Raw genomic sequence first — 25,956 nt, 5'->3', positions numbered from 1 at the left:
TTGTCCAGAATTTTCACAATGAGTTCTTAACATCTTGGATGTTGAGGTCTACCATGACCATTACGTTAGCAGCCTGTGTGATTTAAGTGCCTTCTGTCTTCTCACTAAGATACGAACCTCACTGCCAGACTTGGGTTGTTGTAGCCCGAAAAACACTTGTGGTCTGCATTTGACCAGTTCGGTTGTGACATAAGTTGATGCATAGTCAGTTAAAGCGTCGCAGTTCACGAAGGGCAACTAAGTACATGGAGCAGTAATTCTGACTGCTTTCCTGAGCACTCTTCCAGCTGCAACCTCAGGAACGTCCCTGGCAGTTGAAAAACAAACAAACAAAACAAACAAAAAGACCCCAGTTAAATATATGTTTTGCTATCAGTTGCTTTTTATTCTGTGACTTTTTATTTGCTTTTTATTCTGTTGACTTAAAAAAAAAAGAAAATAGTTTTTCTTAAACTAACTTTTTTTCCTTTTTTAAGAATTTTCAGCTGGTCAGCATTGCATACATCTTTGATTATTAATAGAAACCAAACGTGTTTAGCTACAGCAGCTTTAAGCAATACTCGTACAAAACTATGTACTTTCAGAATATTTCATCAAAACTGCAAGGATATAGAAAAAGTATATATTGGGTAAGCTTACTTTTTGGACCACTCTGGCAGAAATTAAAAATAATGGCTGACTTCAGAGGGAAAAGCCATGATTGCAGTTTATTGAAGAAGTTAAATCTCTGGTAATTTACAAGAAGAATGCCATTGCCAGTGCGCTGTTGAAATTAAAATCTTTTTCTCTTTACTGTTTTATAGCAGTCAGACCAAACTGGCGCTTTTCCTCCATGCCTACAAGTAGAGCCAAATGTGTTCTGGATGATATCACTTCCTTTTATAGAAGGAACTTGCCATCTCTCAGTTGTTCGTCTTAAGTAATAGCCATTAAGAGAAGGAAAGAATCTGTTTCTATGAACAATGAGTGAGACTGAAGGAAGAGAAAGTCTTTGCAGATGTTTGCTTTCCAGAGCTGAGCTGCCAAAGGTCCGTGGTTCAAAAAGAAAGCTTTCTGGTGCCTCATGTGGTCACGAGGACTCAAGGACTGAAATATCTTGGTCCCAAATTAAGATATCCCTATCCTGTCACATTTCAGAGAGAAGCAAGATACAATGGAGTCTAACCATTGGAGTTAGAGAAGGACAACTGAAAGCAAGAAAATGAATTCCAACAAATAATTTCCTCTTTTTTTTTAATACTTCTTTGTCTTTGGCATATTTCCATTTATGCTGGATTTTATCCAGCTTGATGAAGAGGGTATCACATAGTCTCCTCCCCAAATGTTTAGCTCATATTTATATGAAAACATACCTTCTTCAGTATGGAGCAGCTGTCTTCATCTGACCATCAGTATAATGCCACTTGCAGCTTTCTCCTCTTGGTCTCCTTTCCTGCTGCTACAGCTATGGCAATGCCTCCGCTGTGATGCCAGCTGATTGTGCAGTTGCTGTCTCAAATGACTTCCCAGTTATGGATCTGCTTGTCCGTGTTTGCAAAGAGTTGCTTTTTCTGTGTAAGTGGTCTAATTAGCTACAGTAATCAACATAGTCATAATACTACTTTCAAATTATTTTCCTCTTTTTCACTCTCGCCTTCTCCCCTCCATTTTTTTTTTAAGAGAGGAAAATTTTTCATTGGGTGAAGTCTGCCTGACACTTCGCAAGTTTCTTCATATAAATCTTGGTCCTATTCCACCATCCAGCCAACCCACAACGCTACACGTTCTGGGTTTTTGCTGAGCAGACTGTGCTGGTGATGTTGAGTTCCAGATGCTGAGTGGGTGATGAATGCTGTATTCCAGGCAACTGTCCACAGCAGTTTTTGCTGAAAACAAATGTAAACTGGACAAAAAATCAATAGGAATCCACAAGGAGAAGCAAGCATAGTTCCTGTGTTCAGTATGGTAGTTCCACTGAGTAATATGTGCATTAATGAAGGAAAACCGGAAAAGGATACTTTAAAAAAATATATACGGAAAGAGAGAGCCTGAGGGAAAGAGAAATCCAGCTTCCTTGTTAATGGATTTAAGACTGTTGCAAATTGAGATAAGGCCTCAGGTTAATGCAGATGATCACATACTGTCAATTAAAATGCTTGTAATTGAGCAAGTGCAGAAAAAAGAGCAGTCGCTGTACTAAGAAATTCACAATTTCAGTACAAAGAAATAAACAGATTCAGACAGAAGGCGGCTCTGAGGAAATTATACTGGTCAATGTATTTGGTCTTGGTCTAGCAGCCTAATAGTAACTGAGTTTCTTGAGGGCATCATGGCAAAGTGAGTTGGTAAGGACAGGTTAGATCAAGTCCCTGCTAGAATTTGGGGTTGTCTAGTGTTCGTACTTTCTGTGAGCATGAACATCAGCTATTTTATATTAATTTCAGAGGTGACTGAAGATGTTCAGAGTCTCTTGAGAAATTCTTCGTACTTTGGAGTCTATATGAGGAGAGGTCTATATGTCCCGTATCCAGAATTCAAGTTGTAACTGAAATCAGACCCGTAGCCATGTGTCCTGGTGAGCTGGGAGTAGCAAGTCCCCAGCCCCTGAGCAAAATACACATCCTCCTAGGAGCGCATAGACTGTAAATGTTGTCTGAGTCAGTTGATGTATAAGCTGCTTCCATAGCTGCTTACTGAAAACATGGCATTTCAAATGCTTCAAGGTCTGTCCTCTACCTGCATCCTGGAAACCTGGCAGTGATTTAGTATGGGACTCTATTTGTATGCGAATGTTAGGTTTGGGGGGGGGGAGTTGTTTTTGTTTTTGTTTTTTAATAAGACCATGAACAACTTATTGAAACATAACGTATTATAACTGGCTTTGTAATTAAAAAGGAGCCAATAGTGTTTTACTTTGAAGGTTTGGGGATTTTCCTTCTCTGCTTGCACTGAGTTGTGCTCGCTGCACAGACGTCTCCCTGCAAAAGCAGCACTCTTTTGTGGACTGGCTGTACTGGTTAGAGATTTTTTTTTTGAACTGAAAGATGTAAGTTTCTGTTGCTGTAAAACATATCAAATTCAGCTCATTTCCAAATCTTGCATACAGCTACATTTTAAATAAGTAGGTTGATATTTTATATTTATATGTCAGTAAAGACACCCTCCCCTTCCCAGTGTAACTGAACAGATGTTAGTGCACTAGAGAGGCTGCCTTCCGGGGCTGTTGATCATCTTGTCACTTTTTTCTCTTCAGTAAGTTTATTGATTCAGTTGGGTTGAAAAGAATGTAGATGTGTAAGGACACTGCTAAAACTACTCAAATACATTAGCTGTTGAATAACAAGAGTGTACAAATAGCTGTCCGACAGCAGGAGCTCCAGGTTGTTTTGCGAGCACGACACACCTTAATTGTCCTTTATGTCTTAGGATATCATTTGCTGACACTTTTGTCCCGGAGAAGGAGGCTTCTGGCATGGTCTCTTTCTTAGATATCCTTTTGTTTATGTGCTAACTGCATTATCTTATCTCCACAGTTTTTAGGGCCCATCGATGTAAAACGCAATATGCTGATAAAACTCTGAAGAGCAAAGAAGAGTGAAAGAGGAGTGCTGGGGGCGAGGGTTGGGAATGGAGAATCATTTATTCAAGGCTCTTCGTACGAATTGTCTTTTTGCTTGGGGGAAAAAGCCTGACGGATTCTGGAGGTTTCTGAAAGACAGAACGATTCCCTTTGGTGGCGTTTGCTGCGAGGTCGTGGCAGGACTGGTGTTGCTGCCCGGGGTAGGTAGGTGACACCCCGGCACCCCTCTACCTGGCGAGCCTCTCGCCTCCCGTGCTTGCCTGTTCCTCGGCACGCATCGCTGCTGGCTGATACGTCTCCATCCAGCGACCTCGCTGAACGCCCCCGGCTACAGCTAAAGCCCATTGCTGCTTTCTGCTCGCGCTGATTAATGAGACTCATTCCTCCTTGTCCTTTCTAATAATTCTTCTGTATGTTTGTAAGCCAGTCATTTCTCTCCTCAGTTTCCTTTCTCTAAGCTGATCAGGTCCCAACTCTCTTAATCTGTCCTTGTGGGTCAGGTTCTGTTTTCTCCTGAAACCTCTCATTTTTGTGCCTCACGTTTGAATTGGTCTTTATCTGTCTCTTTAGAAATAATAATTGCAGCTCCCAACACTTAATTAAGTTTGGTTTGAGGGTGGAGGAAAGAAATCACCGTGCCTGTGGGTAGTGCGTACAGGACCCCCACCACGACGATCCCTTTTCACTTGTGGTTATGAATAACGTAATGCACGTTGCACCATTTGTGTGAAAGTCACCTCTGAACTGTGAGTACTTAGCAGAACCTGAGCTCCTGGATACTCTGTTTATTTAATTTCCACCAGCATCTCCTGGGTAATTCAATAAAGATCCACCCATTAGATGGCTTGGCACCGGCTCCAGCTCTGCACGCCCCAGCTGCTGCCGCGGGAGTGGGAGGACGGCCGGACGGTGCCGTCGGCGGCTGGCAATGCTCCCGCGCGGGTCGCCCTCGGTCCGGGTCCAGCCCACAGCGTGCCATTCGAGCGGCAAGTGCTTTGGAAACTTGCTTCCGTGCAGCCGACAGGCATGGCAGAGCCCCTTTCATAACCAGTGTTAAGCCTCAGCCCTGTAAAAACAGATGTGCAGGGGATCTCTCTGAACTCAAAGAAAATCTGTGCGAGTTGGCTTCAGTGCTAAAACAGTCTAAGGAGCGTGTGTATTTGTGGTATGCTTAAACACTGTTTGAGAGCTACTATCATGAAAACTAGATCAAAAAAGAGAAAATTTGACATTAAATTTGTCACGTGCTGTACTGAAACCCATTGCGTTGAAACAGCCATAGCTTTTCGTTAATGTACAGACTTATTTTCTCAAGTGAAACCTCTTCACGTGAGAATGAAGAAAAGATTCTTGGTTTCATTTGAAGGGTTAGGGTTATTGTGCAAGTCTCGTGGCATTAATAAAGGAGTTCTCCAAATGGCATTCTGCACTTTTGTTCTTTCCACCTGAGCAGCTCATCTCCTGAGCGGCCATTATCTCTTGAGAAATACTTAAGTGGTTGGTATCCTGTGGCGGGGAGTTTCACAATATTTGCTGCAGTCTGCTCAGGTGAAACTAATTCTGTGCTGCTACTTCAGGTCAGGGAGTAATTCCAGTTCAGTGGTTTTATCTTCCATTCTTCTGATTTCTTTATTGTATAATTGCAGACGACGCTTGCCTAGTCTCAGCTGGCCTGTGTGATGAAACCAGCAGGATTTAACAGTAGTAAATATGTAGGTTGTTGAATTTCTCTTGCCTCTTAAGAAAGAGCTCATTCAGAAAATCAGTGACACTGCGCAAGACGGCCGGGACCTGCCCTAGCCTGCGGTTTTAGTGAACGGGGAGGAAGTGCAGCAGGTATGGCCGCAGCCCTGGTCGCCTGGGCTTGGGTTTGGAAGAGCTTCAGGACCTCGCTTCAGGAGTGAAGGAAGTTAGGGGATGGGAAAGAGAGTAAAGGACTGCCGTATTTAAACAAACAGGTGTGAGGGATGAGCTTCCTACGTGTTTTAGTCTTTGGTTATTTAATCTGCAATCTCTGTAAGCCTGTGTAGATGCACCAAGTTTTCCTGCATTCGTGCAGCATAGTTTTCCATCAGTGCATGTTACAGTAGACGCCAGCCGTGTTTCTCTAATATGTAACTGGGGTGTGACAGCAAGCGATCGTCTGCTTTTGGAGCCGGAGGACATCTGCCGCAGCGGCGGGTGAGGGAGCTCGTACCACGGCTGAGTCTCTGCGTACGGATAACACCCCAGCAGATGTGAGCGTGTCTTACGCCTTCACAGACACTCATACTCAGAAGTGGCCGTGCAGGCACGTGGTCCCACAGCATGAATTACAGGAATTTGTAAGAGTGAATGCAGTTCATAACTATGGTTTCATTGCTCCATGAGCAGCGTTCTGTATTTTACAAGTTAGAAATGGTGGGAGCATCAGCTTTTTGGAGTAATGTTAATTGTTTTCTTTTAGCTGTAAATCTGAGAGCAAAATGATTAAATAGACTAGAGAAGAGGGGGAAACCTCAAATAAAAAGGCACTTACATTTATTGCATTTTGCAGGGTTGTTTTTGGGAACAACGCACGCCTCTTGAGACTTCGTTTCTTATCCATTTTATAGAGCTCTGGCCTCTTAACAGCGCTGCTTTAATGACTTGGTTTTGGGGTTCTGAGCGGGTATCGGCGCTTGCCATGAAAACAAGCCTGTTACAAAGAGGTCAGGTTTCACAAGGCAGCGATAGACTTGTAAAAACAGATTTTACTGGCACAAATAAAGTCAGAATTAAGAAGAAACCAGAGATTCGCGTAAAGAAACAAGCTACAGAAGGAGCAAGTATTCAGCTGAACTGACAAACAGTGTATAAATTGAGATGGCTTGGGAGATAAACAAGGTTTTTTTTTTTCCCCTCCCCTCAGTTTCTAAAACCACACTTAGTGGCATTAATGATTTTTTTCTGAAGATTTTGTGCAGTTCTCTGTAATTCTGACTTTTGCTATCTTGAAGATTAAATTTCGGAGGAAATATCTCGTTCCTGCTCAGGCATAAAAATGTTTTTTTAAAAAATCAGCTTCAATTAATAACTTTCCCTGGATTTTCTAAATAGTGTAACTGAATCTGCTCTAGCTTACTCTTATGGTGACATTTTGTTTTCTGTTAATTACTGATTTTTCTGAGTTTCTTTTGTGGTTCTTGAGAGTCTCACCTCTGTCTTTTCATCTTCTCTGTAATGTGCAGGACGCATGGGAATCAATCCTTTTATTTATGTATATTTTCCTGAAAACTGAACGTTCGGTTTCTGCGTTCTGACTGTGGCCGTTCGAATGATCTCATCACTCCAAGGAAATTGGGGGGTGACCGCGGCTCCCACGGAGACCGGGCTTTGGGAGGCCTGCGGGAGCTCTGCCGCGAGCAGGCCGTGCCTCATCGCTGCTGTGGGACGCAGGGCTTGGTCCGGCCGCGGCTGTGCCGGACGGCGGTGCTACGGGGTGGCTCCAAAACGTCTTTGCACCACGTTGATTTGTGTTGTCTTTAGTATTGTCTGTGCCTTTACAACATTCCTAGAGGTTTCGTTCTGAAAGCTAAGCAAACGTGCCTAGCTTGCTGCAACACCAGGCTTTCGGCAAAGAGGTGGTGAATCCAGAGCACTGCTTTTTCTTCGTGTGCTGCTGGCACGGCCGGGGGGAGCAAAGGCAGGGGCAGGAGACGAGGCTGGCGCGTGGGGTTTGCCGCTCTGCGACGGAGGCGGCGGGGCTGCTGGGCTGGCCGGGGGCTCCCGCGTCGCCCGCCACGCGTTCGGTCTGGGGAGGCCGAACTTCTGGGTGCAGACGCAGGACCATGCGGTGTCTCTTCCTTCTGATGATGCTTTTACAAACCAAGAAAATCCACGTTCTGGGGGAGAAAATTCGAGCTGTGTTCCTGTAACCCCCCCGGAACAGGCTTGAAAAGCAAGGCTCCTGCTGCTGTGTTTTTATGTAGTGTGGTGTGCTGGGTTTTTTTTGTTTTTTTTTATTTATTGGTTGGTTGGTTTGTTTTCCTAAGGTACGCTTACCTAGGCCGTAGCAGTGAGGTGCACAAGGCGGACACTGCACACAGAATGAACAAAACACGGAAAAGTGGGGCCGAGGCCGCTGGGCTGAATTTTGCCGGTGGGGGATCTAGCCCTGCCTGCGCGGGGGCCCGCGAGGTGCGCCGGGGCCACGGGGCGCGTGCTTGGGGACACGTGTTTCTGTAGGGCTCATGCAACTCTACTGATGCAACGCAATGCAATGCAATGCAATGCAAAAAAAAAAAAAAAAAAAAAGCTGACCTGGGGAGTGCGATAGCTATACTAATAATAGGAATTTTTATACTTGCATAGTTAGGTCCGTGTTAGGAGTTATATTAGTATATGGAGAGGAAAGCAACCAGGAGATTTACGTTTTGCTATAAAATTAATTTACTGGTGCCATGCAGGGGTGATACAGTGGGGGGAAGAGCACAGTGTACGATGGTGCTCTGCGTGTGCCTTCCCTAGGAGGACGTTACTGAGGACATCTTGCAGCAGACAGCATGCGAGTCCGTTCGGATTAGGAAACAGGTAACACAGAGGAATTCTTTCAACACAAAGCTTGAATGTTGAGAGACAGGTAACTTACTAACATTGGTCTATGACATTGTGTTTTTGTATAATTTTTACAAAAGCGAAAATCTGTTTGAAACCTGATTTTGAACACAAATCAGACAGTAAAATGAGGCAAAAATCAGACGCACGTCAGACTGTTCTCTGCCCGGTTGCAACGGGGAGATGGAGGGGGGAAGGTGTGGACTCATCCATGTCACGAGTTACCCAGAATGGGCTGTCTCTGAAGAGTTGCTCGTTGGTTAGTTGTGTCGTGAGTAGCAGTAAGCAGAGTAATTAATTAGAGACTTTTTTAGTCCTTTCCCTTTGGCTTTTATTTCCTGAGCAAAGAAATCCAACTACTGATCCGTTTCTTAGGTGTCCATTGGCTGGAAGGTATTTATTGATCTGCCACTTCAGGTGGTTCAGTTGTGTTAATTCCTGAGGTTGCAAATGTGTGAAATTATATCGGGAAGCTCTGTGTGTCGGGCGTCATGGTCCCTGCTGCGACTGGTGGGGGAAAGTCTTCTTACATGTTTAAAATTCTTTTGAAGTCTTTTGGTTTTGTGGTTTGGGTTTTTTCTTTTCTTTTTCCATCAAAGATAAAATTGTACAACTCTGCAAATGCTTTTGCTGAACTGAGCATTATTAAAAGACTAAAATATGACTGTCAGGAACCAAATGTTGTTTTGCAAATTTTCCATTTCAGTCAAATTTATCAAGACCCAGCCCCAAACCAGATGTATTGACATGAATTGCAGTGATTAATAATTGGTATGCTTTCTAGCTACCTGACAGTCAATCTGTATGCTTAATTCTATTTGAGCAAGTCATTTTAATTTTGCTTGAAACATTTTAAACCAAATTAACTAAAGCAAAATTATTCTAAATGCACCTTTACTTCAACCAGTGGAATTATGCTCTAGACAAAGTCTACAAGGTCATTAGACCAATATTTCTTTCTTTAAATGCAGAAAAGAGAACTATGTGGGATATTTCTGGGTAATTTTACAAGTTGGTCTATGATCTGGAGTTTGATTTAGCCAGGAAATTTTTCTTCACATTAGTCCTTTGAATTCTCCATTCTCTCCTTTTTTAGCCATTTCTGCATTTGAAGTCCAGCCACTTTCAACTGAGGTGCAAGAAGGTGGGGTAGCTCGATTTGCCTGTAAAATAACAGCAAACCCTCCTGCTATCATCACGTGGGAAGTGAATCGAACAGCTTTACCTTTAGTCACAGACAGGTATGTAGATCTGCACATTTTAGTGCCATCTATTTTCTGTGATAACTTTGAGCCTGCTATGAGAAGATGATCTCAATACTTGCAGTGCCATTACTTAAAAATGGTTGTACATGTATAGTTTGTCAACTATTTATGCTCCAAATAACTAATAATAGTTGTCGTTAATGAATTTTATTGAATTTTAAATAGGTGTTGTGAGTGCAGACCAGAATCAGCCACAGTTGTATATGCAATGAGTATGTTGACCTGTGGATTGTAAAGGGACAATTTTACATGCAGATCTTTCTCAGGGAGGTGGGAGTGCTGTGAGATACAGAATAGGTGGATTTTGCCTGTGGAGACAGTTTGAACTAGTGGTATGTTTTCACAGGGACAATGTAGTACAATTGATGCTGAACATATTTTTCTTTAGAGGTCTGATAAAGAATTAAATGTACAGAAAATGGAGCTGAAACTCTTAATACTAGGGACATTCGCTAGAGGGACTTCTCTCTTGAATCAATTAACTTGGAAGTGTGCAGCCTGCTCCCTGCTAGGTTCTCTCCCTGTCCAGACTGTATTAACTGAATCTACTCCTTTCCTTCTCCACATGCAACTTTTGTTGAATATGTCCAAGATACCTAGCGTGCAACAGAAGGTAAAAAGAAAAGCATAAAATTGAAACCATACATTTTTTGGGGGTAGAATCATATACCAATTTTGCCAGTATATCAGAAATCACTGCCGAAAAATGAGCCAGCCTGAGTAATGTGACTGAATTAGCTGGCTAAAGAAGGTTGGGATGGTTGCTTCTGAGGATAAAAAAAGATCTGCTGGTTAGAAGTAAATTCTTGTGCCTTCATGGAGGGGGGAAATGCAGGGAGGTGAGTCATGTGCAGAGAATGCTTTTGAGAGACTCCAGCCTGCTGTTCAAGATCAGTGTAGCAGTGGCTGTTTGTAAATCAAGTATTCCCTTCCATGATTGTGTTCACTGGTTGAACATTTATCTACGTTTCTTTTCTGTTTCCGTGGCAGGGTAACTGCTCTACCGACAGGAGTTCTTCAAATCTATGGCGTTGAACAGAGAGATGCTGGGAATTATCGATGTGTTGCTACAACGATAGCCAATAGACGTAAAAGTACTGAGGCAGCTCTAAGTGTTATTCCAGGTACCCAGCATATGAGCTATTTCCATGGCATTATAGTCTTCTTTATAATACAATAAAAATGTTTACATGCAGTGAAAAGCTCTAACTGTTCTGTGACACATTCACTTTGGAAATAATAATTTTGCTTCCTTGTATCTTGCTGTTAAAAAATTACTCAGTATAAGTTATCAGAATTAAAGAAATAAGGTTTTTTTGTAAATTTAATTTTAAGCATCCTTTAAAAAATTGTCACATTTTATTTCAAGTTTAATTAATGTTTTTTGTTTAATTTTTGATTTTTTCAAAGCATCCGACTTGAAGCCTTTTCACAAGCCAGCTATAATAGCTGGTCCTCAAAACATTACAGCGTCTCTTCATCAAACTATCATACTGGAGTGTGTTGCCACAGGGAATCCAAAGCCGATCATCTCATGGAGCCGGTTAGGTAGGTCTTAAAATTGTAGCATGCAGCCTTCAGCCTGTGGAAAGGAAGTAAAACTGGAAAGAAAGGATTTCAGCAATTAGGTTACTGTTCTGAGGCTCCATGCAGTAGGTCGCGATTAGTAGGTTAGCACAGGATAAGTGAAACCCGTTTGGTAGCATCCTGCCATGCTGATGTTCAGAAGCCCTGAGGTTTCTGGTGCTTTGGACTCGCATGCGTCCTGCTGTCAGTCCTGTGCTGCGCCCAGCACGATGTCCGCACGATGCTGGGTGGGACAGTGACTCGAGGTAGAATCCATGGTGAATTAAGGCAGGTTGGAGTGGTTGCATCCTACAAAACGATCCTGTAAACGTTTCTCCCTCTGTTCTTCTTAGCAGCATGTAAATAGGATTTGGACCCTGTATTAATGGGCCATTTGGTCTTCTGATAGCCATAGTCAGACCCCTAGCAGTCTGAGTAGAAGAGCAAAGAGAGGACATGCAGTAAGAATAATAGCATTGATCAGCACATCACATTATTCTGTGAAAATTACCTCAATTTTTATTCTCCTGATGTATACCTAGATGTGAAAGTCAGGGCTGTACCTGTAGAAGCAAACCATCAAATGTCTTCCTACATTTTATTCTGAAAGTAGGAAAAATACATGTGTGTTTCCCGGTTGATTCAATGACTCTTCTAGACAAAGAAGTAGGAAAAAAGTAGCATAACAGTCAGCCTAAGGACCCTTCCATAGAGAATTTGCTGTGAGATTTAAAGAAAGTGTATAGTAATCAAATGCATTCATTTTATCCCAGAAGGAGATGAATTATCCTTGTTTGTAAGGATGATGTGGACATTGGTAGTGATGAACTGAGTCTTAGCTGAAGGCAGCCGTGGGAGGCTTGCTGGGAAAATGGCCCTAGTTTTTAGCTGTCATGGTGAATTTCAGATATAAACTACTTATGAAGTGATAGGGCCTACCCATGGGAATGGCCAGATAAGTACAGTGAAGGCAAAGCAAATGCAAAATGTAAACCTCTGAAAATTCGTCTGTGATTTCCCTTTGTATCTTTTGACTTTTAAACCCTAATCCATGCCGTTGCCATATAGGCAACCATATTTAGATAGGCTATTTAGATACATCTAGCAACCTCGTAACCACACTTCTCCCACTTTTTCAAATAGACCATAAATCCATCGATGTCTTCAATACCCGTGTCCTCGGAAATGGGAACCTCATGATCTCGGACGTGAAAGTGCAGCATGCAGGAGTGTACATCTGTCGAGCCACTATTCCAGGCACACGAAACTTCACGGTCGCGATGGCAACTCTCTCTGTGCTGGGTGAGCTTGCTTTGAGTCCCACAGGGTGCTCACACACCCTGCTTCTCTCTCCAGCTGTGTTCTGCGCTAGGTCGATATTTTAATTTCTTTTTTATTTGGTTAGTTTGTTTATTTATTTATTTATTAAAGTGTCAAGCGTAATGCACCAAGGGCTGTAGGGAGGTCGAGGAGATGAAATGGATCACAGAAATGTGGCTGCCTTCTGTCTGTTGACTTAGGTGATAAGTGTCAAATACTCAACATTTGGGAGTTATGAACTAGCGGTTTGTTTGCACTCAGAGATAGCTGGGTGCAATGTTTGCTCTGGGAGGACAGATTTTTCAACAAGCAAAGGGATCCTATGATAGAATATATAGATATGTAATATACACACATGCTTTGTGAGCAGTGTGTCGGAGGCTGGAATTTATGATTATTTGTATGTCTTCATAACTGCATGAACAAAAATGTGTAGAAATGTTACTTTCTGGGCAGATAATACGTATTTTTAAAAGCCACTCTGTCTACATGAAGCATATGTGCTTTTTGCATGGATATATCCCTGTGTTCTTCAGGTGGCCTGAGCAGAGAGGCTTGTGTGTGGAAAATTCTTTATTTAGTCGTCTGACTGTCCTTATATTTGTGTGGGCTTGATTTTTTGCTTGTTCCTTACCTGTAGCTCCCCCTTCGTTTGTCGAATGGCCGGAAAGTTTAACAAGGCCTCGAGCTGGTACTGCTCGTTTTGCCTGTCAGGCGGAAGGAATTCCTGCCCCCAAAATTTCATGGCTGAAAAATGGAAGGAGAATACACTCCAATGGTAGAATAAAAATGTACAACAGGTAAGGTTATTATCACTGTATGAGAGCTGTGCTATGAGGTTGTGCTTTTTGCAAGGGAGAAATAGATTTATAGGTTTGTTTTCATCTGCCTGGCTTTGCAGGCACAAACATGCATGCTGACATGGCAGGCTCTGAAGAACACTTCAGGTTGCTAAATTTCACAACCGCACATCCGTTTCTAACTGAAAAGAAACATAAGTAGAGTGTGCGTCATCTAGAATAAACTTACGAAGCAGAGACAAAAACATAATTGTGGTTGTGTTACGTTGGGCTGAGTTTTTGCAAGACTTGACCTTTTTTTTTTTCCTCCCCTCTTTCTTCCTTTTGGATTCAGTAAATTGGTGATTAACCAGATCATTCCTGAAGATGATGCCATCTATCAGTGCATGGCTGAGAATAGCCAGGGGTCTATTCTGTCCAGGGCCAGGCTTACCGTAGTTATGTCAGAAGACAGACCCAGTGCACCCTATAACGTCCATGCTGAAACGATGTCAAGTTCAGCGATCCTGCTAGCATGGGAGAGGCCCCTGTATAATTCAGACAAAGTGATTGCGTACTCCGTACACTACATGAAAGCAGAAGGTAAGCAGTGCTTGATTTAAAGTGTGTCTGTGTATTTTTTTCTTATATGTGATAAGAACTTGTATGACATTGCAAAGCCTGGCAAATTTGAGCGGCCAGGGCTGCATCAGGCCACACCTACATAAAAAGCCATGCGGTGTCCAGTAAACTCGCTTGAGGAAATATGCTTTTGCCAAATCATCTCCTCTGTGGAGCTGAGTGTTCCTCCACCGCACCCTTGTCTGATCTCTCCGGTGAGCAGATTTTGGAGTGGGGAATGCGCTCTAAAACCTGGGACCTCTGTATTCCTGCCCGGATTTCCCTCTCTGTCCTCAGCAGGAGCGTCTGCTCTCTCTTCCACGTGTGTGCTTGGCCGGGAAGTGCAGAGTCCTGACAGTTCAGAGTTGAACTTTTCACTGGATTCAGCTTTTTTGCCTAGATCCCTGAATTCTTGTGACTTTTCATATATTTGAAGGTAGAGCAATTGATACCTCATTGGCTTAACCTTTGTCTCTTAGACTGTTAGCTAAATGAGAAAATTTTTCGCTGCTTTTGCCCCTTTCACTTATATAATCAAAGAATGTACTCAGATTTTTAAATATGCTGAAATAGCCATGAACACTTTGTCCTAGTCTCTGAAATGTTATGTACTTTTCTGTATAAAAGGAAATAGTTAACTAGGATAAAAATGAGTAATTAAAAATTTTAAATCACATTTAGTATTATGTCATATCTTTAAATTAAGGAAATCTTTAAGGTGATAGAAAGCTGGCATATTTCATAAGCGAAAGAAGTGACTGTGAAATGACTTTGAAATTTGTTAGGTGCATGGTTTAAAGAGAGGAGACACATCTCTGAGCCACAGCTCTGTTTTCTGGGAGAAGTGATTGCTTTTTTCCATCTCTATTCAGTAACTAGTTTATTCAAGGACAGGGCTGCAGATGCTCAGCTCTCAGCGTGAAATACCAGCCTGCCATCTGCTAAGCAGAGGACAGGAAGGACAGCTTAATTACTCTAATGCTGATGCAGGAATAGCTGCCTTTGCTTTTGCAAGTGGGATTTTTCAGGACACAAGAGAATTTTGTTTGAGGGAAGGAAGGAAAGAGTTTTAACAGATAATGAGGACAAGAGGTGCGGGAAATTACCCCCTACACTTCCAGTCACTGAGGTATTGTGCTCACAGCCCCCACTCAAAGCTAATATGAATAAAGTCACACTAGATAAGCTATCTGGGTAATTGTATGTCTGGTGCCAGCGTAGTGAGCAGAGCCGGGGTAACTTCAAAGGAAACCGGGTGACTGTCCTGAGGGAAGGAAATACTCCTGCACAGTGGGGAAAAGGCGATATCTTCTGAAAATTTGTATTCTGCAAAATTATTACTCAGCCCCTGCTTCACTTCCTTGTTTATCAAAGGTTTTATCTTGTGCAGTGAGATTGTAGCTTCTCTTGGAACAACCCAAACCCTGAGTTATTTGAGCTTGTTGTCTCAAATACCCATTTTTCATCTTTCCAGACTGTCTTGCAATATTTACTTTTATTTTATGTAAGGCAGTTGTGCATCCTTTCACATCAGTAAAGAATTCCACACTGGAGGAGTGGGGAGGGCTAGTGTTATGTGGAGTAATTCCAGTGCTGGAAATCAAAATGTAGCATTTTTGTGCATTTTTACTTTGATAACATGATTGGGTAGCACCAGCAGATCTGCATCAGGACATAAAAACACTTTTGTCGTGTTTTGTATTACTGAAAAAATGTCAGGGTTCAAAGACTAGTGGACTGCATCTGCAAAAATAATTGTTTTCTAAGTGGTAGGCTGTGAACATTTTTGAGGGTGTTAGCCACATGTCAGAGGCATTGTGGAAAAGCTAGAAAGCATGCCTTTGTTCAGCAGTATCATACGAGTCAGTTCTGAAATGTTAAATGCAGAACCAGCTATGTTTAAGGAAATGCAAATTAAATATTGATTCAAAAGTTTTTCCGTAATAAGATGACATTTGCACCATCGCCTGGTGCTAGCACAGACTGCTGACATCGTCAGCACCTTCCTTACTCTGTAAGAATTCTGGATAACTATGTATTCATGTAAACAGTCTGCGTGAATGTATTGCTGTCACTATTCCCTTCAGCCTACCTTTCCCCTGTCTACCCTCACAATTTGTTTCAGTCCCTAATGAATATTAATTTATATCTTGGTGTCACAAAGGATTTCAGATGTATCTGACTGAACTATATTTGACTTGCTTAAAGTTTGTAGTACATGTAACCTTTTTCTTTATATTTTTATATTGATGTATTACTCACATTTTATTTAGAAACCTCATTTGTCAATATAAATGAGTAAGCAACATTTTATTGTAAAAGAAAAACTAAACCAGTGCTTGCTAAATCTCCTGAGTTATACTGATGCCTCTGATGCCATAATCTTTAAACAGAAAGGAAATTTGGATAAAGCATTCATCATACACAGTTCCAGAGATTTTTCTCTGAAGCTCGCATGTGGTAGGTGCTTTGAATACAAAAGATACCATCATTTATCATTTAATTTCACAACTCAAGTATTCAGATGGCTTCACTGTAAAAACAGGTTCAGGCCCTCATCCCTATAAAAAAGTTAGTGTTTTAATAAAGTTGGTTGAAGAAACTAACAGGTGGTTTTTTGTTTTTTGCTTTTTTTTCTTTAAGCAGAATATTTTACATTTGAATCAGGGTCATGGTAGCAAGAAGAATAAGGGTCTGATGAGCGTGCATGTTGGAGTGTGTTAATTCCTTGTTAGTGATTTAGGGGAGGCACAAAGGGGACGCTGATTGTGGTGGAAGGGCAGCCTTGTTCTCTATTATGGCTGTTTCATTAGGGCCTCTGCATGAGGCCTAGCAATCCTTTCAACGAGAGAACAAGGCCTTTTAATTTGAGCTCAAGGATCTTGTTTAGCAGGTCAGAAATCGTGCCTTGCAATTCCTAATTAACAAGCCATTAACTAGTCTGTTGTGAGATGCTCGTAATCTTGTCTAATTAAAATGCTATCAAGTTAATTCATAAATGTGGGAAAACTTAATGGTGGAATTTGCCTTTCGTTTTGTTTATAAATTCAGTCGTGAAGAGGAGGAGCTGGCTCTTACAGAGTTTTGATTAAGTTGACATGCATTTGGTGTGAATTGTTCGTTAACACAGCAGCTTTCACCACACTTATTCCACTTTATAGCCTTCCTCTATAGGGATAAAGGCCAACAAAGACAAGGACTGCTGCATACATTGCTATGCATATCTTAATGTGAATTGCTGAGATTTTTTTTTTTTTTAACAACTCATTAAGGAGCAAAACATTTTTGAAGCTCATTCTGGGCTGTTCCTATTGCCCCCTCTCTGAATTAAAGAAAAAACCACGTCAATCAAACGCAATAGAATTTGCAGGGCTAAAATGAGATCCTTTTGCTGAACAACTTCTTTCTGTTTGTTTTGTTTGTTTTTTGTTTTTGACAGAGTGGAGCCCTCGCATTCCTCCCAGTCTGCTATAGGAGGGCTCTGTAAATAGGTTTTGAAAAAAAGCCCTGACTCTAAACAAATAGATTTAAAGGTTTGCTATGAATGATAAGGCTATTAGAGCTTGTCTGTTGTGTTACTGTACATTGGGCACAGTTTGTTGTGACTGATTCTAAAAAGGGTTTTAGAATTGCATTCATCATCCCTTATTCAGGAAAATCCCGAAACACCATAATCTACACCACAGCAAGACACAGTTACTCCTGTGCATAAAAGAGCTTCTACTTTGTAGGGCTGAAAAAGTAGTGAGAGGTAGGTTGGGGAAGAACATGAAATAACGTTATAGGATCTCAAAGGCAGGATACTCTGATGTTTAAAGATTGTCAGCAATTTTTTTTTTTGTTTAACCCTTGTTTAATGCCAGGTTTAAACAATGAAGAGTACCAAGTGGTCATTGGAAATGATACAACCCATTACATTATTGATGACTTGGAGCCCGCCAGCAACTATACCTTTTATATCGTAGCTTATATGCCTCTGGGAGCCAGTCAGATGTCAGATCATGTGACTCAGCACACCCTCGAAGATGGTAAGACGAACAAATACCATGGACTAAAATGAGCATTTTTATTTGCACTGAGATGTGCAATCCAGTGCTAACAGCTTTTGAGGATCCCAAATTCCACTGACATGGGTGAGACTTCCGGCTACACACGATGGGAAGCTGAGCCAGCTGGTGAAAGGCATGGGAATAAAGCAACATTCTGGCAGGACAACGTTGTGTGTTATATAGTGTCTCTTTCACATTGAAAGAATATCTCATTAAATCATTTAACTACTCTATATCTTTAAAAATTTGCTCATAGTCTAGGATTTTGCTCAATGAATTTTTAATAGTAGACAAATTAAAACCTTTTTAACTCTGCTAGCAGAAAGCTTCATTGCTTGTGCATAGATGTATGTGGTGTTCTCGGACATCTGAAATGTGAGTTAAACTGCACCCCCACTACATTTTCTTCAGCTTCTGAAGGAAAATTTGGCACAGCAACTTGACATACCAAAAAGTTAAGGTATTTTATTTTTTGGTCTGTTTGTACATATTACTGAAACCAGAATTTCAGAAAGATTGTATTAACCTATTTCTGCGCAGCGATTTGGCTAACCGGAACATAGTGCCAACAACAAACTGTTCGGTACAGTATGTTAGAACTGATTAACAAGTTGTGTCAGGGCTGAGCTTTGGCAGGGTGAAACGTTACCAGTTCCAGTTGTCCACCTGTCTCTTTGCCAGGAGTTACTACCCTTGTAATACGGTTGGCATAAGGAAAAATGCGGTGACTCTTCAACACCACAGGTTGTTGTCCAGCCTCCCAATTTAAGCTATGGCATCGTAACTTTGACAGTCAGTCGGAACAGTAAGGTGCTGGTTCCATCAATTACTGCTGGCAGCAGTTGGAGGATGGTGTTGAGGGTCTTACAAGACGGAGTTTGCTAAATCTGTATTGTATGCAGAAGGCAAGAATTACAAGCTGCATTACATTATCCCTCAGATAAACAAGAGTCTACAAACTTCTTGGGCAATACTCATATGTTACTGGTACCTCAGCATAGGTTAAGGTATCAGATGAAAATTTTACATCCCTCTTTCCCCTAAGCTGAAAAACTGTCCTTTTTCTTTTTAGTTCCCTTGAGAGCTCCTGAAATTAGCTTGACAAGCCGGAGTCCTACAGATATTCTCATTTCTTGGCTGCCAATCCCAGCAAAATATAGGCGAGGCCAAGTGGTCTTGTACCGTCTGTCTTTCCGTCTCAGCACTGAGAGCAAAATCCAAGTCTTGGAGCTTCCCGGGACTTCAGATGAGTATCTCCTCGAAGGCCTGAGGCCTGACAGTGTCTACTTGGTTCGTATCACTGCCGCAACAAGGATTGGCTGGGGAGAAGCGTCTCTGTGGACTTCCCACCGGACTCCCAAAGCTACAAGTGTGAAAGGTAATTCTTATGTTACTGTCCGCCTGGCGATGGGGTCGATTGCAGGCTTTATCTGCAGGCTACAATTTTTTCTGACAAATAGTGCAAGAATTTGAAATAAATTTTCCTGTTACACATACTCACTTTGGCGATCTAGAAAATAGTGTTCTAACCATCATTCTGTATATAATCTGCACAAACTTGTGGTTGCTATAATAAATTAAATGCAGTTAATACACAGTTTCAGGATCACAAATTGAAGAGGACCTAATCTGTCTTGTGCAAGATCTTATATGTAACAGTAGAAGCAAAAGCGGGTGTATTATTTTGTGTTATCTTTGGTTATTTCCCCGTGTTAATGTTCTCATATTTGACACAGTAGTAGGAAGCTTTAATTTTTGTTCATAAGCTGCTCAAATCTTGTTTGTAAGGTTTTATCCTCATTTCCAATGATAGTGCAGTCTTTTCTTATGTTCTGCATATTTTAGCTAAAAAATGCATTGTTGTTCAATGTAAAACCCATTTCTGTAAATTAGGACATTAAACATGTTGGCTGTGTGAGCATTTACTTAAAGGAGCTGAGCTGATGCATATATGTGTGTATTACAAGCAAAATGCACATATTTTTTGACTTTATATTTAAAGTCTGCTTTTAAGTTGTTATAATTGATTTGGCTTACATTATTATTATTATTTAGTAATGTTATGCAGGAGAGCATTCAACTTCGGGAGAATGCCTTAAAGATATAGATTTGAGTTTGTAGCTTTGCTTCTTAGCTTTAGTCCATATCCATCTAGTTTGGATTTCATTGAGCTGTGACTTGTGTAGTGAATTATTAGCACTTAGGGAAGTGGGATGTTATTACTAATCATATTTGCTCTGGCTTATTTTAAAGCAGGAGATAATTTGATAATCATCTTTTGCATTGCTTTCATTTTCCTTATAAATTGTTCTCTCTGTTCAAAAAAAAAAAGAAGAAGAAGAAAAGAAAAGGATGCTGAATTCCAGAGTGGTTCTTTTCTGACTTATCCTATATTAAGCTTTTAGATTAGTTATAAAAGTAAGGCCAGCCTATATCATAAAGAAATAATAATGGAAGTACACAGATGAGCTGGAATCAAACCTCTGAGTGAACTTTGGAGTGATGGAAATCCAGATGGAACATGGAAGTTATTTGTTTCCAGAATATAAAAATATTATGTGTATTCCTCTAAAACAGCACCAAAGTCTCCTGAGCTGCGTTTGGAGCCGATGAACTGTACAACCATAACAGTACAGTGGCAGCAGGACTCCGAGGACACTGCAGCTATTCAAGGGTACAAGTTATATTACAAGGAAGAAGGTCAACAGGAGAATGGACCAATTCTGTTGGATGCCAGTGATCTTGAATATACTGTCAGTGGTTTAGGTGAGTATATAAAATACTTTTTAACTGTTCTGGAAGAAAATAAAGTCAAAGGATATCTTAAGAAACTTAAATCTTTCTTGAGACCTGTAAGGCAAAAATGTTAGGTTTGGCTATTTTACCATCAGTAAACTATGCAAGTGTGAGCTATGTTGTTGATGGGATAATCCTAGCCTTAGAGATGTTGCACAACACTTAGATGACCAGATCTTGCAAATTTTATATAAATTGGAAGAAGGACACCCGATGACCTATCACAAGACCTAGAACTAGTAGGTAGTAAATACTGCTAGTAAAGGACCCAAGTCTTTCTCTTTTTTAATACTCAATTTAATGCTCAATGTTTTCAACTTTTTTGTATTTGTGCCTGGTCTAATAACAGTGAAAAAAGGTTGCAAAATACCAAAGGGTTTTCTCTGTTATTTCTAGCTATGCCTTTTGTCACAGCTACAGCACACTTCGAGCACTGTCAGCTTGCTCACCACTATATGGCCATAGGATACATTACTACAAATTCCTTAAAATATTACTGGGATACCAAGGTAAAAATCAATTACAAATACCTTAAAATATTAATGGGATGGTAAGATGCATGGTGTAGCAGCTAGTAGCCCCTGTGCATGTTATTATCCCGTTAATATTTTAAGGATTACTGGTAAATATTTGCAGGACTGAGCACGAAGATTAGGGCACAGAGCTTGCTGAATCCCACTGGGGTCTTTCTATTGATCATTGGACTCTGATTCCTCCTGAGGCTCTTGCAATCCATGGCAGTTCAGATATGTTGGTATCACCCCTAGGTGGAAGGTGTTTCTGTTTGCATATGTAACTGAGATTTTTTTTTTTTTATAGAAGTATGTGATCTGTAATGGAATCAGCAAAAATAATATAGGACTTGACACTGAGTGTTTGAAATGTGTCAAGATAGTTTACTTGGGGGTAGTGTGGAGATCTAATCTTGACTAAATTATCAAAACTGACCTGCAGTCTTAACTGGGTCAAATGGCCTCTTGACCATGCTCAGATATTCTCATCTGCTGCATATAGTTCAGATACTATTTTAAGGGAGATTTGAGGGTAGCATTCAGCTCTGTTAACTGGACAACTGACCATCTGTGACCATTCCTAGCCAGAGCATCTGGCAGCAGCTGACTGTTTTAACAGAGCTGTGAGACAAAAGAGCAGTGGGCTGGAAGGAGGTGGTGTCTCTATCCTAGGACATACATGTATATATATATTTTTCTGTTTTCTCATTATGCAGTTACAAAACAACAATTCCAGACACATGCAAACTTCTTAACTGTGTGACCCCCAACATGTGGGTTTTCTCAGTACATAAATCCCTCCCCAGATCAAAATCTTGTTTCACAGAATTATGTCAAAATATGTATTTTATCCATGTGTTTTACTGTTTTTCTTACTGGTTAAGTGTGTAGGCAGAGGAGAATACAAAAGCAGAGCAAGTCTGGGGAATTAACACTTTCATGTGGTCATATTGTCATCCAAATTTTAAGAAGTGTGAGTATGGAAAAGCTCATATGCTATTATCCATGCAGTCATGTTGCATGTGGTGTTTTGAGTATTCCTCATCATAATTCTGAGTCCAAAACAGGATATGTCTCATATAATCTCATCGCCATCCTTTATATTTTTCTCACAGGTGTGTAATTTATGATGCCATAGGATAGATCCACCGAAGAGCATTTTTTTCAAGTAACTTCATTAGAAATCATCTGGGGGTTGTTTTTTGGAGGGGGGGGGGTTGTTTTTATGTATTGATTAGTTTTTTGATTGTGGTTATCAAATATGGGGAATTTTCCTATATAAGTTTCTTTACGAGTATCTTGTTTTTTCTTGCTTAATAACATGTAAGGAAAAAGACATTCATTACTAAACCTTCAGAAGGATCTTATTTGGCACAGGAAATTTTATGATGTCCTGACTTTCCGCTGCTAAGATGACTACACATGTTGAAGCCTGGGAAGTTCACACAGACTTCTGATAGTGATACTACCTGCTTGACTACTTTATTTGCCCATTGAGAAGCTGTCTGAAGTGCTTGTCCGTGCTCTATTATTTCCTTGAAAACAGTACCTGGCCAGCCTTTCTCTGCCCATAGCAGGTGCACATGTGGAGAATAGAGCAGATAAAATTACATGTAACATACAGCTGCAGAGAATGTAGCAAGATCCACACATTAGTAATTAGGGACCAATTTGCTTTTCTTTTGATTTCTCATGAGTAACTTAAATCATTCTGGACAAGGCTGTTTGACTTGCATGTTTCTAATTAAAATATTACTTAATAGGAACTGGCTGTACATGGCAGAAGTTGAGACAAAACAAGGCAAGCCATCTCTAGATTTTCTGACTATGGTTAAAGAAAAAAAAAAGACTTAGTGAACTAGGCAGAGGCTTTGAGCACTAATGTTTTGTCATGCATTTGCCTCTCCTGAGGACATTATTTTAAAGAGGCTGTCAATAAATCAGTAGCTTAAAAGACCTTTAGTATCTTCATTATGAGCTACAGGCATTAGTAGAATACTGGAAGTGTGAGATCTAAAGGAGAAAGGTTTATTAAGGATTTTCAGTTTCATACATGTTGGATATTACAGTCAAAAAAGCACAAAAGATTATTCCTAATATGGAAGAATACACTGATGGTATTAGGTGATTCCCATTAGCAAAAATGGAGTAGTTTTTCATGTGTTATCTGTTGCCACTGAAGTTACCTGGCTTCCAAACTCTCCTGAAACCACTGTTGAACAGCAAATGACTTGCAAATGGCTGCAGGACTTTTGATGGAAGGACAAGGCTGATAGACAAAGCAGAAACAACAGGGCTAGTGTAAAAGAGGTTACCATGAATGGACATTAAATACAGCAATTTGAATATTATGCTGTGTGTTTTAATCTCCTATTGGTTCCTGCTTGTATTTTTCAGACCTGGCCTCTCTCACTCCACTGTAGGTCTACCCAGTTACTTCTGTGTATTTTTCACTGGATTATTTAGCGTGATAGTCACCATGTAAATAGAGTTAAATGCTCTGATCAGATTTAGGGCTGCCATTCTCAAAATAAATACCCCAGTTTCACATAGACGTTTGTTTGTGTTAAAGGTCTTGGCATTTATTTTTCAACAGCAGGCCACTTCCTAGTCCAGTGTAAAATTCCATCAACGTTGTCGCTTGGATTTGCCACGGGAGCAGACCCTTGGGTGCATACCATGCATTTTTGCCTCTATTTTTAATTCCGCCTTTGCTTCCTCTTGCTCTAGAAAGTTCTGACTCTCACTGACATACTCCCGTACTGTGAGCCTTCACGGACTGACTGGTACAGCTTCTGCTGCTGTAGCGATTCAGGACGTGTGTTGAGAAGTCAAAGCGAGTTTGCGTGGTGGAAGGGTTTGTTTGGGAACCTTCCCTGCCTGCAGCATCAGAGGGATTGGCAAAGCTTGAAAGTTAAAAAAAAAAGGAAATGTCAGAGAAGCTCATTTTTGCCATTTTATGCCTTTGAAGTAGTTTTCAAAAAGCATTTTAGACATATGCATATGCATCTGTACTGTATGCCTGTCTCAGCTAGCTGGGTTTGCACCTATATGGCCCAGAGGAGGGCTAGAAGCTATAGAAGAAGAGTAGTGGCTCAGGAGAGCCCATTTTAACCTTCTCTGGTTTATTGGAGTCAGGAACTTCTTTATAGCGAGGTGGAAATGCTGGTGGAAATCCCATCCTGCAACCTGTATCTGGAGGAGAAAAATGAAATTTGGCTTCTTGATTACAAACTCAGGAAAAGATGATCTGTTACGATGCGGAGCAATGCAAGGACACTGCTCTTCAAGCTGCCTGCGATAGGCACTCTCCCTCTCTTGGGTTGTGTTTTAGTTCTCATGTGTATAGTTCCAGGTTGGGTGCCTTTACCAAAAAGCATGCTAGTAACAGCAATAGTTTTGCAAATGGAAGCAGTGAGCTCGGTGCTGTTGGTGGCGGGGAAAGGCAGAGCAGGCTCGTGCCGAGGAGGCAGTCGCGCTGCTGGCTGCTGCGTCCGCTGCTGCCGCCTGGGAGCTCTGCCGCCGGGGCCGTGGCAGCTGCAGCGAGGATCTCCGAGCGCCGGGCTTCGGTGGCGAGGCTGATGTACGCTCTTACTAAACGCACACAAAAGCCCGGGGCAAATGGGTTGTGGCAGAGTTGTGCACAGCTTAGGTGCCCTTTTTGTGCCCTTTTGCATGCAGGACGATAGCATCCTACCTAACCGTTTTCAGCCAGACCCCTAGGGGATGGAAGAACTGGTCTGTTAGCTCTGGTGAAAGCGCTTTGGGCATCCGAGACCGCATACCTTAACCTTTCCGTGACGCGGGACCCCCGGGAGAGCCGCCGGAAATTCCTGTCCTGCCGACTGCGCGGCCGCGCGGGGCAGCGGCTCGCACCACCGGGCTCCCCGCGGGCTGCAGCTGGGCACGGCCTGCCGGGGCTGGGGGCTGGGACAGGGAGCCCGCCTGCTCCCCTCGGAGCGTGGCTGGCGATTCCCGTGAGGCCGCGAGCCTCCCTGGGAAGCTGCCGTACCCGCTGCTGCCGGCGCCGCCGTCGAGCCCGAGAGGCATCCCTGCCCCTCGCTGCTTCTCCTGCTCTGCTTCTGCATTACCACAAACCAGAGGTCTGGCTGAAGGAGTTTTGTCATACTACTTTCAAGTGGAGGTGGTTCCCCTTCCCCCCCCCCCCCCCATTCTTTTGGGGAAATACTCAGGTTCTGTCAGGTTCATTTTTAATAATCTTTATGCAGTTCACTGCATGTTCTCAAAAAGTTTTGTCTGAATGAGAAAAACGTCCTCGTCTGGGAACTCTTTGCTGTCCCACCTCTTTTGTTAAGGAGTGGGAAGAACGAGGGAAAGGAAAAAATGCCTTTTCCTCCTCTCAGGCCAAAACCGAAGAAACTTCCAAGGGGTTTCGTGAGGAGTTTGAATGACACAACGTCATATCCTGGGACTGTGGCACCCGCCTCTGAAAAGGGAGCTTGCCAAAGAAATAGCCAGCTACCTCCTACAGTTGGCGTTCCCCCCGAGACTTGGCCTCCGGCTCTTCGATTTCCCCGGATCTGTTGATACCTCTTTATCAGTACGGTTATAGCGAGGCGTTATTCTAGGGCAGCAAAGACAGCGAGGTGCTTCTGCGGTCTGTAGGCAATGGAGTAGAAGTGTGTGAGACGAGACAACACAAAGAGTTTCTCAGGGGTGAAGCTGCCTGATGCGTATCACCCAAGTGTCTTTTGAAGGAACTCAGTAAAAGTGTTTATGAATTTTTTTTTTTAATCGATACTATGGTCAGATATAGCGTAGTGGTTTGCTTTTCACCATATTGCAAGTGTGTGTGCTGCAAACTTTCAAAGAATGTTTGAAACTTAGCTTTGATACGTCTTTCTCTTTAAGAACTCCAAATATTGTAATATTTAGAAGGCATACTATAAGGGG

The 25,956-nt window shown here is 41.7% G+C and overlaps 1 protein-coding gene across 1 annotated transcript in view; it reads left to right on the top strand.

The window, feature by feature from the left end:
* Nucleotides 1-25,956, top strand: part of PRTG (protogenin) — an 89,560-nt gene that overhangs the window by 26,472 nt on the left and 37,132 nt on the right. Inside the window, exons 3-11 of the mRNA XM_064517401.1 lie at nucleotides 9,231-9,375; nucleotides 10,390-10,523; nucleotides 10,810-10,947; nucleotides 12,109-12,267; nucleotides 12,926-13,085; nucleotides 13,420-13,667; nucleotides 17,549-17,713; nucleotides 18,807-19,112; nucleotides 20,312-20,500. Coding sequence (XP_064373471.1) covers nucleotides 9,231-9,375; nucleotides 10,390-10,523; nucleotides 10,810-10,947; nucleotides 12,109-12,267; nucleotides 12,926-13,085; nucleotides 13,420-13,667; nucleotides 17,549-17,713; nucleotides 18,807-19,112; nucleotides 20,312-20,500 — 1,644 coding nt within the window. The remainder of the gene's footprint in view (nucleotides 1-9,230; nucleotides 9,376-10,389; nucleotides 10,524-10,809; nucleotides 10,948-12,108; nucleotides 12,268-12,925; nucleotides 13,086-13,419; nucleotides 13,668-17,548; nucleotides 17,714-18,806; nucleotides 19,113-20,311; nucleotides 20,501-25,956) is intronic.

This window comes from Dromaius novaehollandiae, chromosome 10 (genome assembly GCF_036370855.1).
Source record: "Dromaius novaehollandiae isolate bDroNov1 chromosome 10, bDroNov1.hap1, whole genome shotgun sequence".
Taxonomy (NCBI): Eukaryota; Metazoa; Chordata; class Aves; order Casuariiformes; family Dromaiidae; genus Dromaius; species Dromaius novaehollandiae.
This window is presented reverse-complemented; position numbering and strand designations above follow the sequence as displayed.